At 38.6% G+C, this 18,701-nt stretch overlaps 2 protein-coding genes across 2 annotated transcripts in view; both read left to right on the top strand.

The window, feature by feature from the left end:
* LOC109913613 (guanine nucleotide-binding protein G(i) subunit alpha-1) overlaps positions 1-18,701 on the top strand; it is a 1,176,207-nt gene that overhangs the window by 26,669 nt on the left and 1,130,837 nt on the right. The window lies entirely within an intron of this gene.
* Positions 2,728-18,701, top strand: part of LOC125485731 (tyrosine-protein phosphatase non-receptor type 12-like) — a 37,816-nt gene continuing 21,842 nt past the window's right edge. The window contains exons 1-3 of the mRNA XM_048609961.1: positions 2,728-2,735; positions 7,615-8,579; positions 16,324-16,401. Of these exons, the coding sequence (XP_048465918.1) occupies positions 2,728-2,735; positions 7,615-8,579; positions 16,324-16,401 (1,051 nt within the window). The remainder of the gene's footprint in view (positions 2,736-7,614; positions 8,580-16,323; positions 16,402-18,701) is intronic.

The following is an 18,701-nucleotide window of genomic DNA, read 5'->3' as shown; positions in this document are numbered from 1 at the left end:
GTGAAAAAGGACTCTTTCCCAGGGTAAGGGCATCTAAAACTAGACGGCACAAATTTAAAAGGGACCTTAGGGGCGACCTTTTCATGCAGAGGGTGGTGCATGTATGGAATGAGCTGCCAGATGAAGTAGTGGAGGCAGAAATAATCATAACATTTAAAAGTCATCTGGATGGGTATACTAATAGGAAGGGTTTAGAGGGGTATGGGCCATATGTTGGCAAATGGGACTAGATCAGTTTAGGATATCTGGTCAGCATGGATGAGTTGGACTGAAGGGTCTGTTTCCATGCTGTATAACTCTGACTCTCTTGTTTGCATTCTAACTGGCAATTTTGGGCAATAAGCCCCACTTTCTTATATTTTTGCTACTGGGCTTCGAGTCCAAAACGTGGCTCCTTCTGGCGAAACCTGCCACTTCGGTGGCATTCTGTTTGGTACCACACTATACTGAGCCTCCACTACTTAATGCACCCAGACACCGACACCTTTGCTGGCTGCCACCTTCATTGAGGTATCCATTTCAAAAGCTGCCTTGAAATCTAGGACACTCTTTCTTTGTTAGTAGCTTCCATTGAATGGGTGCATGTCGTAGCCACAAATCGACTTGTCCTGTTCGGCACCCTGGAGGAATCCTCTGAGTGCACAGTGTTCCACTTTCTGTGTAAGACAGCTACAAAGTAGGCAATGGACTTTCCTTCCTGTTGTACCGGTTTATAAAAACAGTCACCAGTGGCTTTTGTCAAAAATGACTTTCTGACACTTCACACAGTTCTTCATAGCTCGTCTCGGCTGGGTTCTCAAGTTCCACTAGACTCCTTAGAGCCACGAAAGTCTTGCTCCCATTGGTGCTCCAGAAAACCAGTACCATTAAGACTTCAGACACTCTTTGTTTTAACTTGTATGTGAAAGCAATGTGTACAGAATTCCACTTTCTGTCTCTTTGTTAAATGGTCTTATCCTCTGAATTGGCCTGCAATTTTTTGTTGTCCTGTTGCTCAAGTCTGAGTAGCCAGTGGCAGTTTGCAGCCTGAGCCTCCTTGGTGAATTCTGTCTGTGACACTTTTTTGGTAAGCTTCCAAGTACCAAGTGGGTACTTGGGAGCTTACCAAAAGTGTCACAGACAGAATTCACCAAGGAGGCTCAGGCTGCAAGCTGCTACTGGCTACTTCACCTATTCTTCACCCATTGGCAGTAGCTCAAGTTCCCTCCTTGGCTTGCTGCCAGTGACTACCCTTCTCCTCTGGCATTGACAGAAGCTTGTGTTCCCTCTTGACCACTTCCCTGAACATTTTGGTCTGAATCCCAGTGAATCTAGCACAATACCTCCTTGATCCTGTGCCATTTTCCAAGTCCAGACAATGTTTGATCTCCCTTCTGAAAATGGTGGTAGCACACCGTTAGTGGGCCATGACGCCGCCTCGTTGCCACTTATTATGTTTGGTTCTAATAATAAGACGACCATGAGGTTGGCCTGTAGAAATTTGAACTGGGAGCAATTATGATGTTTTTACAGTGACACAGTATCCAGCCTCAACTACGTACATTAAATTTCCTAATTGCCAAAAAGTGAAAAATGTAATAATGGGGTAATTAACTTTGTGATCCATATGAATATATGAGGAAAATGTTTTTAATCAATCCAAATAAATCTGTTTTTCTCCTACTTTCCGTAAATGGAAAATCTCATGGTATTGTTGTCCACTTTAACAGTAAGTCTGGTTTACTCTGGTCCGACTAGTCATTTTCCCATCTATGAAAGCACTTGCATGTGCAAGGCAAACTGCTTTCAAGTTACTGCTATTAAAATGTCCAACATTCTCTCAATTAGTTTAAAGAGTGCATTATTGGAGATGGGGGTAATTACAATTCTTCAGAGTAATGCTAATAGTGTCAATACATTGAGATTGATTGAAGACAGCCTTAAATGGGATCGTGGTGCTGGAGCATTCATGCAATGTTGTGCATCAGAATGAAGCAGCAACAAGTTAAAGCAGTGACAAAATTGAGCAGGATGCAGGAAACCAGCAGAATTCAAGCACAGACCACAAGACTTTTAAATTTTAATGAGAAACTTATTCTAAAGAGCCTTCCATTCTTGTTTAAAAATTGCTTGCTATTTAAAATTTAAAAATTAAGTCATTGTCATCTCAATTTATTTGAACTTTATTATATGTTTTAATAGCCTCCAACATTGTATGACTGATTTTATATAATTAAAAAATATTCAGTTTGGATTCCCTGCCAAGTTTCTAGAATCCACTGATTTCTAACCTTAAGAGTGAGTACAAAATGCAAAGGACTAACTTCTGTTAAAACAATCCATCAGGTTTTTTCATATTTCCAAGCGTCTCATAAAGAATGTTATTTTGGTTTCTCAGTTAGTGTTCAGTCAATAAAACAAGTGAAGCTATAATGTTTCAATCAAGTGCTTCTGAGCTACTGAGATTAATAATGTTACGCTAGCACCTCTATTAAAGGCATTTAATACATTGAACTTTTTAAAATATGTTTCTGTCTTCTCTTGAAGACCAGCTGTGCTGGGTAATGTTCTCGCAGGCTTCTTTTGGTATCACCTTGGAGTGAAAGCAATTCAGTTCAGCACATTATTCAAACAGTTGGTCAAGAAGGAGAGATTGTTAAGAAAGATAGATGAGTCTGGTATTAGCTTGATATTCGCACTTAAGTATTTTGCACCAGATTTAAGAGATTTTGAGAAGCCATTAGAAACATGGAGAGGTGAGCAGGAGACTTTCATTTTATTTTCTGTTAATCATCTCAAAAAGTTAAGAATACTTTTGTTTCAACCATATTTCAATTACTTGACTTTCCTGAAATGAATATTAGCATTTGACTTGGAAAGCCTGTGAAATGGTAAGAAATTTCTGATATGCTTCAGAGAAGAACACTGGAAGAAACCAGACAAGAGGCTAATTGTTGCTTTCTGCTCAGATATTACACTAGTTGTTAATGATCTAAGTGCATAAAACATCTAACATACAGAACTGCACAGTTTATACATGCCATAATCTATTCAAAGCAAATATATTTAGCTGTGGTCAGTCTTCCTGTGGTCTTTGAGAGATGTTGCGCTTGAATTAATAAGGTGAGTAATATCCTTGGTCTAGAAAATTAACTTCTCAAGACTAGGTTGTATGAGTCTAAATTTTAGGTTTTATGCATCTGATACCCTAGAACTTGTAAGTTGAACAACACAATAATGTGGAGGAAAGGTATGAACTCCATAGATGTGAATTCCCATATGGTTCCAAATATAGCAATATCTGGCAGTGAAGGGTGTATTTCTAAGTAATAAAAATTTGCGACTTATTCCTGAGATATTTTAAAGGAACTCAACCGACTTGCTTTTAATTCAGGAACTGATTCAACATCTGTTTCTCTGCTAACCCTTTTCTTGATTTCTGCATTTTTAATATTTCTTTTATCACCTCGCAACTTTGATTTGAGTGTTTTGACAAAAGCTATAGCCTTTTTTCCTCTTTAGATTTAATTGATATCTTGTGTATTGCCAGCATTTTCTGGTTTTCAGACCATTTGTGGTTTTCATTTGAATTTGCTAATTTACTCTGACACAACAACATCAACTGCTCGTTCATTGGGCCTCTATAGATGAATTCAGACAATTAACTGTTGTACTGTTTGCTCAGGACACTTTGCACTCCGACTGGAATTACGTATTACTTCATAGTTTGGATTACAGAAAGCTATAAAAAGACTCGCATCATCCACATTTTTATTTGTGATCTTGCAAGATGTGGCTTTACTTTCATGCCTCCAAAATCTGCTTGGAAATTGGCTGTGTTGTACCTTTTCAATATAAACACAAACAAAGTGATGGAGAAACGCAGCAAGTCTGGCAACATCAGTGGACAGAGACTCTGAACTGAGGATTGTGACTCTCCCTATCTTGCTCTATCCTGGTCATTCGTGCTAGTTCTGCCCATCTGACACACTGCTCCATTCCTTTTTCACTCTTATCACTTCCTTACTCCCCATGGCACCTATCCGTGCAGTCACAGTAGATGTAATACTTGCCAATTGACCATTTCTTTTCTCACTGTCCAAGGTTCCAGACACACCATCCAGGTGAAGCAGAGTTTTGCTTGTACTTCCAATCTAGTCTACTGTATTTGCTGCTCACAATGTGACCTCCTTTACATTGGTGCAGCAAAACACAGCCTGGATGACTGCTTTGTGCAACGCCAACACTTTGGTTTAGAATGACTCCAACCTTGACGTTCCAATCAAGTACTAAGTTCCCATGCAAGCATTCCTGTCCTTGGCCTGCAATAGTGTTCCCTCGAAGTACAGCTGGAGAAACCACAATCTCATTTTCCACTTAGGCACTTTATAGCCTCCAAGACTTAATATTGAATTCCACAACTTCAGAGCATCACCTTTTTGTATCCTCAATTTTCGTTATATGCACCAACCCACCTACGAACTTGGTCTTGTTGACTGCTTCAGCAGAGTGGACCCGTTTTTCTCCTTTTCACAACTTCATTTACATCTTTTTTTACATCTTTATCTTCTCTTCAGTATCACTTGCAACCTTTTTTGGCTCTGAGCACCCTTTCAACGTGTTCCACTTGTTTCTCCTGCCCCTCTATTTACAGCATAAAATACATAATTTTCCAATCCTTTTCAGTTCGTTTCCAACTTGAAGTACGAGTTCTGTTTATCTCTAGACCTGCTGACTTTCTCCAGCATTTTGTTTTATTTCAGATTTCCAGTATCCATACTATTTTGCACATTTTTTAACTTGACTCATTTCGATTACAGTGCTATTTGCTACAACACATGATTCCTCATTATATGCGCGCATATATTCTTCTTTCTCCATTTTTATTTGTTTCTCTGCCTTTTCCTCAGCTAACATTTTTTTCTCCTGTCCCTTTTGACTTCGCTCCATCAAATGCAAGCGAAGTTGATTGGAAATCAAAAACAATGTCATTTTAGGTTCATGACTATCCTGATTGGAAATTGCTATATATAAAATCTAATGACCGCTTCAGATGGATGGAAATGTTAGACAGATTATGCAGATCTTGACTTACTGCCTTGGAATTGAAGGTTGTAACATGTAGTCCAGGTGTTCGTTTGGCACTTGGGGTGATTTTTTTTTTTTTTTTTGTTTGTTTGTTTTTGATAGTTTCAGACTTGTAGTCAAAGACCTGCAGACTTTGCTTATAGTCTGGGTGCACTGAATTCCACATGGGGGGTTTCAATAGCACTAAAGCTTTTCTGGTGAATTCCTAAAAATGCCAACCGTTTTAAAAATTCCATACTTTCAGTTTCTCAATTGTACTGTTGAAAGAGAGGTGTCGAAAATTCCCAAAAAGATAATTCGGATTCATAGATGGTGACATGATTGAGGAACAGCATTGTAGCACATACTGGCATTAAGGTGGTCATTTTCCAGTTGGGGAGAAACAGATGGAATGGGATCTAAGGAATAATTTAATGGGTTTCTATTTCATTTAATTGCATTTTCTACATTAAGTTGAAGCTTAGTTTGTAAATCTGTATGATGCTGGATCTCTTGCATAAATTGCTGGAAAAAAGACAGAATAGCTTTGTCTCCTCTGTAACCTACAACCATTTCTGATATGAGCCCCATTATGCTTCTCAGAACAGTTATAAAGGCTAATCATTTGGTTCTGTAAACAGAATGTGCTGTTTGTAATTCATGTAGTTTGCTTGTAAAAGTTTTATGTACATCTCTTCATTCAGTAGTATGCAACTTGAAAGGTGCATCTTTCATTTGGGGTCTTGGATATGGACATAGATAATCACAATCAGTAATATTTTAAAAACTCTATAACAATTGAACGTGAACAACCATGCAATTGTGATTCCATTCAGACTAGCATCCCCCGAAAGACATTCTCCACTTAAATGTTGGGTCCCTCTTTACCCCTACTTTTAACATTTCTGGATTCCATATTTTGCTCTACTGTCCTAAATAAACCAGAGAAAGTGTTTTTACTTGCACTGATATCAAGGTAAGTTGCTAGCATGTGCAGGGAGTGAACAGAGCGCTAATGCCCTGCTGTCGTATTTTCTGTCACTTTCTAAAGTGACAATCAAATTTACTGGGCAGACAAATAGAATATACTGAAGAAACAAATCAAATAACACATTAATGCTGCTACTATTTAAAGTTTGCATATATAATCTTAATAAATTGTTTCGAGCTGCTAAATAATTAAATGCTAAACAATTTCGTTTCTGCTTGCCACTTTTAGTGTACTTCCTAATAGCCACCCTACAAAGATCATAGTGTCAATCTTCATGTCCCAGGCACGTGGGTATCCTTGTGGCAGAATTATGGTTGCCCAGGAAATCATGACTTGTTCATCACATGGAGGTTTTTTTAGTTATTCAGCTGTCATCCATCTGACCTAGAAATGGTTGAGCCAGAACAGACAGCATTAGCTTGGCAGTGAATGTCTACTGATGGTTGTTTCCTTCGGTGCATTTTGTTGCTGTTGTACGAACTCAGTTGACATGTGCGTAACCCAGAACACTGTCCCCCTTTCCCCCAACAGGGGCAGAGTTTTTGTCGATATTTCAGGAGTACCATATTTTTAATTTTTGAATTCAGGCAGGATGGCAGCATCACCTGCAGCTTTGCCAGTTGGAGTGAGAGGTCAATACTGAGTTAGATATTAGACAAAAACGTTCAAAGTTTCACTTCTGTCATCATTTTTACATTTGGCTTTGTGCTGTTTACTGATGAACTTTTGAAGTTGTTAACTATCTGGTCATTTTGGTTGAATACTTGTTTTTGTATTGTGTATTGGTTCATTTCTCACAGCTCAAATGGTGTGAATTGAACATAAATTTTCCACCTCATGGCATTTGTGGTCATTTAGTACAGTGACGGACTTTATTTTTGTGAAAGTGTAGCCACAGCATACTGGAGATGAACTTCTGTTTTTAACTTGTTGAATACAATTGTGGAAAATTGTGCAATGTGTTTTATAGCTTTATTGTACAGAAGATAAGATTCAATGAATTAGATTCTTTAACAGTTACAAAGTGTGATAGCAAATCATTGAGTTCTTTGAGAATAATAACTGCCACAAAGAAAGTTGATATTGTGTTGTCAGAACAGTTCTTATTTAAAATTCAGTTTAAATCCAGGCCAGATGAACAAGTTCTTGAAGGCAGTTTGTGAGCTAATTTAGCTCCTAATTTCTTTGAGCTGTGGCAGAAAAAGCAGCAGCCAGGAACTACAGTAATTATATAGCTCAGGAAAAAAAGGTTTGAAATTGACCAGTGTTTTACTTTGCTGCATTTTGTGTATGCAGCTCACAATATGCTTAAATATTAGCCAAATATTTTGTTTGCCTTTGACTTAGTAAAGTAACAACAGATCATCTTTGAAACCCAGACTATCAAAAATGTCAGCAGTGATGTGTACTTGATTCTGTTTATAACTTTTCATACTTGGTGTCAGTTTTGAGTTCAGATTGTTTGCCTTTGCAGGTAGAATTAATGCATCTTTACTTTTAAGTGGCACTACAATCTAACTCTTCTATATTTTTTCTTCTGTATTCTCCCACCACCCAACCAACAATAACCCAATAAGTTGCCTGTTGGAAGGAGATGCTAAAGAAGAAATATTGCAGCCTCCGGAACCCCAACCTGTACCACCGATCCTCACTCCTTCTCCTCCGTCTGCATACCCAGCTGTTACTACTGTGTGGCAAGACAATGACCGCTACCACCCTAAGCCAGTGGTGCACTCATTTACAACACCACCTCCCACAGACCTCAATGAAAATTACAACAAAACTTTGGATACCTACAAACAGAATGAAAATTGTGCTGTGCACATTGACCCGATTGAAAAAAAGCTAGAAAGAAAACTGAGTATTGAAATAAAGAAAATACCACTCCAAGAGGGACCCAAAAGTTTTGAAGTGTCCCCACCTGGTGGAAGCAGCTCTTTTAACAGAGTATCATTCAGTAAAGTAAAGTCTGCATCAGCAGTTGAGAATGAGGAAACCAGTAAATCAGTGGAACTAAGCTGTGGACAAATTTCTGCAGTTTCAGAGGTGGACGTTCGTCACGTGGATGCTGCCGAGGAAGGGGGGAGTACTGATGTTGTCTTGAGACCCGTACAATTGCCACTTAAGGAAAGAGCTCATGCTTTGTGGAACAAGGCAAGCCACGAATGTCCACCACCTGCATTTAGCAAATCTTCCACTGGTGATGAACTGTGCAATACTCAATGCCATTCTTCCCAAGCATCTGCTGTACCAGCCAAAACATCATCAAAAGACCGAACTGTAATTCAGCATTTGACTCTGGACACTGATGACCGTGGTGTGAATGTGGCACCCCTCAGTTTTACTAATCCTCTCCACTCTGATTCGGAGCCAGAAGAGATGGATGTTGGGACAGCTGTACCTAAAAATGTTACCAGTATTTTAGCAAGTGCCATTGTTACTGCCACCGTACAAAATGAAAGACCTTCGACAAGAAAAATATCACCCATGTTTATTGCTCAGGAACATTCACCCAGCACACTAAATTTAGGACCCGAGGAATGTAAGTATTTCTTTATAGTAACAAGCCCGATACTCTCTCAGGGGGAAAGCACCAATTATTTAATTATCTTTATCATAATATTTTAGTACTATGTAAAACTTCAACTTGCATATTAGCATTAGTTATTGGTACTTTATTGCCACTGCTCTATCATGAACGGATATATAAATTTAAGTTTTTGATTTTAAACAGTGTCTTTCTTTTTTATTAAGAAAATGGTTTAGGTCACAAGTGGTATCTAAAAGTTTATCTGCTATGGAATTGTTTTTATCGAATTTGACTATGTTCTGCTTGATGTTTACAAAAGTGAATGAATATTACAATGATAGTTTTAATCATGTAGATTTGAAAAATGGAAAATGTACAAGCTTCAACAAAATATAAGCTTTGTATAAACCTGACACATGAACCATCAGTTACCTTGGTAAGAAAAAAAAATACCTGTCCTGTTTCTCCAGCATTCTACCACTTGCACCCAACTGACAACTGCTTCAATTGTTATAAGTAGTGCTGAGTGAAAACCTTTTAAATGCTGGAGTGATTGACTAGTTTTAGTCAAGGTCTGGTTATGTTAATTGACTTTTTCTATTTCTCTAAAAATCCAGAGTATTGTTATACAAGAATACACAAATTAGCTGCAGGTTGAGGCCATATGGCCTCTCAAGCCTGCTTTGCTATTCCATAAAATCATTGCTGATTTAATGGACTGAATTCCATTTCATATCTGTCCTCCATAATTTGATTCTTTGTGAGTCAAAAATCTAACTAACACACCCTTAAATATTTTTAATGATCCAGCATTTGTGCAGACTTTGACATTTTACCAGAGTCATTTTTTTCCTATATTTAATTTTATGCAGATGAAAGGTTTGTGAAAATTCATTGTGAGTGAGACTGTTAGGAGTTATCTGATTCAATTATTTGGCTCCTGTGTAAAGTACTTAACTGAGAGTTCAGTTATTTTTCATCTTTGTATTTTGGTGTTAAATTCAAAGGGATAGTATATTCTCAGTTGTTTCAATTCTTAGTGTTAAAAAAGGTTCAGAAAAGAATGAGCAATATTCTAAGATATGTAATTAAGTGTCTTATTTTTGTGCGCTGTACTAGGTTGTGGAATTTTTTGGCTTTGGGGAGAAAGTTTCAGTATGTATTGCAGTCGTTTGCTGCAGGAAGTATCATGCATTTTGTTTCCCTTACAGCATCAGCTAGGTATTTTAATATTTTTGTAGGTGGTTCCCTATTCTGTCCTTGTCCTATTTTCTGCAGAGTGGAAGTCTATGAAGCTCACACCAGGTGTGTGATAGAATACTCACCAAGTATCTAGATGGGAGTAGTTGTTGGCTATATTTGAATCTTGATACCATCCAGGAAAAAGCTGTCTGTCTGATCAGTGTTTTGTGTAACTGCTGCATTGCAGCTTCAGTTTATGCTGGCTTTGACAGCTTTATGAACGTTACTCTGGAGTCATGCAGCCCGGAAAAAGACCTTTCGGTCCAACCAGTCCATGTCAACCATAATTCCAAACTAAACTAGCCCCGCCTGCCTGTACTTGGCCCAGATGCCCCCAAACATCTCTTATTTATTTATTTACTTATCTAAACTTCTTTTAAACATTGGAACTGTACCTGTAATCACAGCTTCCTCCAGAAGTTCATTCCACACACGACCCACTCTCTGTGGAAAAAGAAATGCCCCTCATGTCTTTTTCAAAATCTTTGTTCTCTCACCTTAAAAATATGCCCTGTAGTCTTGAAATTCCCCACCCTGGGGCAAAGATTTGTGCCATTCACCTTATCCCTGCCCCTCATGTTTTAATAAACCTCAATAAGATTGCCCCCTCAACCTCCTACACTCGAGTTGAAAAAGTCCAGCCTATTCAACCTCTCTTTAGAACTCAAACCCTCCATTCCCACCAACGTCCTGATAAATCTCTTCTGAGCCCTTTTCAGCTTCATAATATCCTTACTGTAACAGGATGACCAGAACTGGACACGGTACTCTCGAAGAGGCCTTACCAACCTCCTGTAAAACCTCAACATAACACACCAACTCTTATACGCAAAGGTCTGAGCAATGACGCCAAGCATGCTAAATGCTGCCTTAACCACCCTATCTGTTTGTTGTTCAAAAGAAGTTCAAAAGCTACAGCATTATGGGAACGCTCTCAGCTACAAGTTCATCTGCATGTCATCTAGCTAACAGACTTGGATATTTATTACCCACCCCCATTATTGCTGAACCAAAATCTTAGAATTATTCTAACACTGTTGTGGGAGCAAAATAACTACAGTGACTGCCATGGCTCTTGTAGAAAACCAATGTTGCTTGCCACTTGTCAGTCCAAGCCTAGCTATTGTCCAATCTTGTTGCATTTGACTATGGACTGCTTCGATATGAGATGTCATGAATAGTGCTGAACGTTGTGCAAACATTCCCACTTCTGACCTTGTGATGGAGGGAAGATCATTGAAGCAGCTGAAGATGGATGGGCCTGGGACACTAGGAATTCAACAACCGTGTCTTCCTAGATATCAGATTTGACACGAACCAGTGGAGAGTTTAACCCCGATTCTTATTGATTCCAGTTTTACTAGGGCTCTTTGATGCTACACTCAATTGTGTGTAGCAGCTTTGATGTCAAAGGCTGTCACATTCACCTCATCTGTGGAATTTAGGGCTTTTGTTCATGTTTGAACCAAGACTGTAATGAGGTCAGGAGCTGATTTGTCCTGACAGAACCCAGCTGGACTTCAGAGTGGATGCTGCTTATAGCACGGTTGTTGACGCCTTCCATCACTTTACTGGTGATTTCAGAATGGACTTCTGGGATGGTAATTGGGGGGTTGCGTTTGACCTGCTCTTTGTGTACAGGACATAGCTGGGCAATTTTCCTCATTGTCAGGTAGATTCCAATGTTGTAACTGTACCTGAAGAGCTTGACTGCGTGATTGGCAAGTTCTGGAACACCAGTCTTCAATACTACTGTATAATGTTGTCTGAGCTCATTGCCTTTGTGGCATCCAGTGCCTCTAGCCGTTTCTTGATATCTCATGGGGTGAATAGAATTTGATCAAAAATGTTCAGTTGATAAACTTTATTCTTTCAGCACAACTTTGAAGAAAACTATATGCTTGAAAAACTTCCTTATCAAACAGAATTGGCCAGATTCTGCTGTCAAAATAATGCGCTCATGGTAATTTCTATTATTTGTGTGTAAATGGTCCAGCGATTTCAGGTGAGGTGCAAATGTGCAATTAAGCTTGAATACAGTATCCAAAACTTGTGTTCTTGTTTGGCTGTTCACATTGTGACGCATTGCTATCTGTCTCACCATTGATATGCATGAAGTATTGCGATGCAGCTAAATTTGCACAGTCGATAGGAACTAAACTGGCTGCAGGAAGCTAACTTCTGTCATTTCAAACGAAAGCACCCTTTTTAACTATAGATAAATTTTAATTGCCAAACAAGAGTCTAGCACGGAGTGTTAACAATTGCAAGTGTACATTCAGGTAAAGTTTCAGATGTTGGAAAGTTTAAGAATGTCATTCAAAATTTGTTTAACCTTTTTCTTGCTCACCATCCAATCTCTGACTAGTTCTCTTAATTCCAAATAGACTTTGAATTTATCCACTCCACTTTCTGCTTCCTTGACAATTATTGTGCTGACTTATTTTTCCCAAATCATCAATCTAATTTGGGTGAAGATTGCCTTGTTTACTCAGATCCCTGTTTTCCTTCCTGTATCATTATCGGCTTTCAGCAGTTTCAGCAGAGTGTAATACTAAGACCAAATTTAATTGGAGATGTTGTTCCATGCTCGGCTGCAGAAAATTCTGGCCTGATGGTTTTAATCTGACCTAAAACTACCTATTTCCATGTCCATTACCTCAGAGAAGTTACTCCAATAGGATAGTTGTGTCTTGTGTGTTTATTAACTAAAATAGAAACAAAGTGTTGGAGAGCCTCAGCAGGTCTGGTGACGTGTTGAGAGAAAAACAGTCCAGTTTAGAGTACAGTATGACTCTTGCTTTGGAACTCTAATCAGTAACTCAGCTATTAATATTTAGTCACAATTTGATTTTGAATTTGCCATGATATTCTTTCTTTTTTCAAACTAAATTGAATGCACAGGAACACTTCCTGTTGTCTGATCGTTAGATGGCATCAATTGCAATAACAAATACAATTCAGAACTTTTTTAAAGTTTATTGGTGTGAACCAGATGTCTGCAGATTGTCATTAGGGTATCAACATTTTATACTCCAAAAAAAGCGCAAGAGCTAGAGATCTCGTTCAAACTGAGTCATCTTGCATTAGATATGAGCATGCAAGGAGAAACCCTACTTAATTGACTGTCTGTCTTTACCAGTACAATATTTGAGCTGTCAATTTATAGCACTTTATACTGCCCTCATCTACACACCTGGTCACCTCTTCAAAAAATTAAATCAAGTTGATCAGTCATGACTTCCCTTTAACAAAACAATGCTGACTGTTCTTGATTAATCCCTGCCTCTCCAACTGCATTAATTCCATCTTTCTGAATTATTTCCAATAGTGCCCCCACCACTGAGGTTAAACTAATTGGCTTATAGTTTCCTGGTTTATCTCTTGATCTCTTCTTGAATAATAATGCCACATTGGCTCTCTTCCTCTGACAGCTCTCCTGTAGCCAGAGGAATTGATGTTCCCTGCTACTCCTTCCATTGTCTCACTCAGCAGCCTGGATATATTTCCTCTGACCCTGGATACTTATTAACTTTTAAATCTGCCAGATCACTTAGGACCTCCTCTGTCTATGGTAATTTCTTTAATTATATCACAGTCCTTCTCCCTGATTTCTATACCCATAACATCCCACTCACTAGTGAATACTGACATAAAGCATTTATTTAGAACCCTACTTGTGTCCTCTGACTCTACGCACAAGTTACCACTGAGGGCCCTATTCTTTCCTTGGTTATCCTTTTGCCATAATGTACTTGTAATATGGCTTGACTTTCCTTTGTTAACTGTCATTATTCCTTCAAACCCCATTTTTGCTCTTCTCCCTTCCTTTAAGTATTCCCTTGCACATTGTACTCCTCGAGGGCTTCTGTTTTGAGCTCTCTATCTGCCAACAGCCTCTTTCTTTTTGTAGACCTGTTTAGCCCTTGATATCTAGGGTTCATTGGATTTGTTGGTCTTACCCTTTATTTATTCAAATATGTTGGCTCTGTATTCCCTATTTCCTCCTTGAATGCAACCTATTCTCTGACATCAATATACCTAAAAGTATCTGTTCCCAATCCACTTTGGCCAAAATTCCCCTACTAATACTTCAACTACATGATTTGCTTGGCTTCATTACCTAAAATTAGGTCCAGGACTATGTGTTGTCTTGTAGAGCCTTCTATAAACTAGCTTAAAGCGCTCCTGGATGCACTTTAATAATTCTGCTTCCTCTAAACCTTTCCCACTATGATAAACCCGGTGAATGTTGGGGAAGTTGAAATCCCTTACTATCGCTACCCCATTACTTTTACTTTTATAGTTTTCTGAAATCTGCCGACATATTTGTTCTTCTATTTCTCTCACTGTTAGAGGGCATATAGTACACTGCCAGAAGTAATCACATTCCTTCTTTGTTTTAAGTTTTAACCATATGGGTTCATTTGAGGAACCTTCTGAAATACCATTCCCTTTATTGCTGCAATTGATTCACAGATCAGTATTGTGACCCCAACATTCTTCCCCCGCCCCACCCTCCAAACCCCTTCTGTGTATTGACTGAAGACCTTGTATCTGGAATATTGAGCTGCCAATCCTGCCTCTCTTTCAACCATGTCTCAGTGATAGCAACGATATCATACTCCTGTTTCTTAATTTGCAACTCCTCTGCCTGTCCCACTCCTCACGTTAAAATAAATACCATCCAACCTTGTTTAACTGGCCTATAATATCTGTTCCTTCTTGACACACTTGCTGTCTCTTTTAAATCTAGCCATTCATCATCTTTTACCAAATGTTCACTCTGGATCCCACCTCCTGCCATGTTAGTTTAAGTCCTCTCCAACATTTGTAGTTGTGCTTTACTTTCTAGATAATTGATTATTTGCTAAAATTTTATGTAACATGACTGAAAACTAGTAACACTGTATGGTGACTGGAACTGTTGTTCTGGTCAGCTTGATCGATTGAAGTAACTTGAAGACACCAAAAAAATTGAGTGCAATCAAAAATGAACAATAATAGGCTGGGCATATCCTGGTAAAGAGTGAGCAGTATCTGGCCATGCTGTAGATGGCATAGGGCCAGATCAGGAAATAATTCATGTAAATCAACATTCTGGGAAGTCACACTGGAGATGTACAGTTTGCATCCACTTGTTGGACAGAAACTGGGCAAGGCATCCAGTAACTTTTCATTAAAATTGCAAACTTTGGTAAAGGAGAAACACGACAAAGTTTTGCATTGAAGTGTTTGATTAAATATAGACATGAAGTGCATTGACCTGTTTTAGGTATAAGGGCTTTTTATTGAAATTAATGTGTATGGCTAAAAGCCAGATCTTCCAGCGGTCAGACCATTTTTATATCACATGGATAGGAGATGCACATAAGGACCTGTAGAAATTCCATTGTAGCAGACCCTGAAGGAATTGCCTGAGAAATTGAAGATTCTGCTCGACAATTCCTCTACACTTGGAATTCAAAAATATCCGTTTATATTGAAGATTTGGAGTGTTCCAATGAAATTAAGTAAATAATTATTTTGGTAGGGTTAGGTGATTAAATGTAAAGTCTAACTCTTGAGCAAGTATTCACCTGGCCCCAGCTCCAGACCACCCCTTACCCCAGAAATCTAGACCCAACACTCCCTTTCCTAAGCACAGAATCCATGTGTCTGGCTGAATCTGATATCTTCCCCCTCATCTTGATCTATCCTAAACACTGCATCACTTAAGCAACCACCTGGCCCATCCAGTACCCTAACCTGTCTTGCCTAATGTACTTACCATTTGACAGCAACTGTCAAAATGTCTTTACGATTCTGGACATTTAAATTTCTGAATGTGGTAGCTGACTACTCTGTAAAGGTACGAAAACAGAAGTTGCCAGAAAAGCTCAGCAGGTCTGGCAGCATCTATGAAGAAAAGATCCGTTAACTTTTTGGGTCCGGTGACCCTTCCTCAGAATTCTGTAAAGGTGCGTGGTTTTCCTTCTCCCAAAAGTTCTGTACTGAGAGAATTGTCGGTGTTGAAATATAGCCACGTATTTCTGACAGTTAACGTAAAGGAAAATCAAGCTATTTTACAAGTACATTAATCTCCTGTCAGAGATGTGGAAGTCTCTTGTTACTCAGGGGGAAGAAGGAGCAGGAAATCCTCACCTCTGGCTGTTCAGTGATTTCAGTTCAAAAACACTGATAATTTAGGACACAGACTACAATGTGTTCAGAATGTCTAGTTACAGATTTGCCATATTCTTGCTGTCAATTGTGCAATATTGTATGATTGGTACAATCTATCTTCCACATTTGCATCCTGGCAAGATGTGTATTTAAAATAAAGGTGTGTGCACAGTTATGATTGTGTGACAGTAACAGCTCCTGTATTAAGCATGATAGCAAATATTGAAATACGTTTATCTTGCAGATCAGATTTCGTAGTGTCTTCATGATAGCATATCAGGTCCACAATGCTTTAAGTGCCAGCTGCAAACACTCAAAACAAATCCATTTTGAAATTTTACTTTGAAAGGTTCTGGGAGCAAAGAAGACAGTCCGCCACCTTTACCAGAACGAACTCCTGAATCTTTTGTTGTGGCTAATGAATCTGGTAAGATTTCTCTATTCCTTTTTAATTAGTATGGAGTTGCTCAAATCATTTGTTCAAGTCCTGTGGACACTGATTGAATTATGTTTGTTTCATGGATCCACTAAGCCACCATTAGTGACTGGACAGAATAACTTTAATAAATACTGCAAATGGGGACAGGAGCAGAATTATCTAAATTCTGCTTGGTAGATTGATTGTTATGAATGTTTAGGTAGCCCCAAGTCTCTGAGTCAAGCTTTTAAAACAAAAATTAGGCAAGAGTAATTTTGAACTTGGAAGTGATTTTTTTTCTATCAGAAGTCTGTACAAAATTTTGAAAATTGAACTGTGTAAACCAGTTACAGTCTAAGTTCACATTGCTGATACTTGACACTGATATAATGAGGAGTTTTGACACTGGCATTTGTTGATCTGAAGTGTTTAACATCTGCCACTGAGTAGTGCTGTGCAACAGTGTAATATTTCATGATGTTCAGGCATATATTTGTACATTTTGACACCTAGTGGCACTATTCTGGAAATGAGTAGAGCCATAATATTCACCAAAGTCAAAAATAATTGCTACCATAACATTTAATTGTCAGTCAGAAACCACTTGGTACCTCATTGGAGTGTTTGGTCATTTGTTTTCTTCCTTTTATATGAGAAAAAGTGTAGCCTTTTTCGGAATTCTTTGTTTGTATAGAAACAATTTGCTGTGATTTTTAGATGCTGAATTGTGGATACCGCCTGTGACCCACTAATGAGGCAGTATGTTACTTCCCCCAAGGACCTACATTTGTCCAGTTCTTCCTTATTTACATCCAGCTTTTATTTCCTTTATTCTTTCATGGGATATGGACATCTCTGACCAGCATTAGTTGACCACCCTTAATTGCTGTTGAACTGAGTGGCTTTCGTAGAGCACTTGAGTGGACCTTGTTACTGTGGAGTCACATGTAGGACAGGCCAGATCAGAATGGCAAAATTCTTTCCCTAAAGGACATTGTCTCACAAACCTATTTGGTTCACAATTAGTGATAGTTTCATGATCACCATTGCTGAGACTAGTCTACAATTCCAGTTTTATTTTAATAACTTAAATTCCACCAACTATTAAAGTTGGATTTTATCCCATGTTCCCAGACCGTTAGACCACTACTACACTCTCCAACCATAGAGAAGACAGGAACTATTTTCTTTGGCCTTTGGAAAGGAATGAAATTGGCAGCCATTTCACTCAATGAACCAGATTTTGTTTACACCTCTGCACCTTGTTTGACCTCTGAAATTCTATCTCAAAATTGCAAAGAAGGACTGCATCCTCCTCAGCCCATCTGCTATTGAAACAGCTATCCATGCCTTTGTCACCTCAGTTTCTCCGGCTCCATTCTCTGAATTTGAGTTCGTTCAAAACTGTACTTATTCTGTATCAATGACTCATCACTGCTCTTCCTGCAACCTGGTTCCCTATAATGACTCCTGATCTCATATAATACTCATCCTCATGTCTAAAGCCATTACATTAGAGCAGTCAGTCTCTAATCTAATCTGTCCCTACCACTTCTCCTGAATTCAGTGCTTTTGACTGTGCAGAATTTATAATAAATATAACCAAAGCAAACACCTTGCAACTTTTTATAATATTCCTGTAAAACCATTCATAATGCAAACATATGAATTAGGACCAAAAGTAGGTCACTTGGCCTGTTGAGTCAGCTCTGGCGTTCAATAAGATCATGGCTAATATAACTTCACATTCCTGCTGACCCCTAACAACTACAGACAATCTATTTACCTCTTCTTCAAAAATTTTCAAGGACTCGAGTTCCTTTTCTCAAAAGGTAATGAAAGCAAAGACTCATGATTCTCATGAGGAAAAGTTCTATTTATCTGTCTTAAATGGGTGACCCTTTACTTTTAAACAGTGACCCTTAATTCTAGATATTCTGACGAGGACATGTTCTTTCCAAATAGACCTTGTCACAACCCCTCTGGATTTTGTAGGAGCAAATTATAGCAGATGCTGGAATCTGTACTGAAAACAAAAAATGCTGGAAATCACAGCATGTCAGGCAGCATCCATGGAGAGAGAGCAAGCTAATGTTTCAAGTCTCGACAACTCTTCTTCTGAGCTTTAAGTAAGGAGACCAATACCGTACATGGTTCGATGTGGTCCTACCAAAACCCTGCAAACTGAAGTAAAACTGATCTACTTCTGTAAACAATTCCTAGAATCCTGCAGTACAGAAGAGGGTCATTGCCTATTGAGTCTGCACTGACAAAAACTACTCTATATTCCACACTAGTTCCATTTTCCA

Source organism: Rhincodon typus, chromosome 22 (assembly GCF_021869965.1).
Source record: "Rhincodon typus isolate 14 chromosome 22, sRhiTyp1.1, whole genome shotgun sequence".
In the NCBI taxonomy this organism is placed as follows: Eukaryota; Metazoa; Chordata; class Chondrichthyes; order Orectolobiformes; family Rhincodontidae; genus Rhincodon; species Rhincodon typus.
This window is presented reverse-complemented; position numbering and strand designations above follow the sequence as displayed.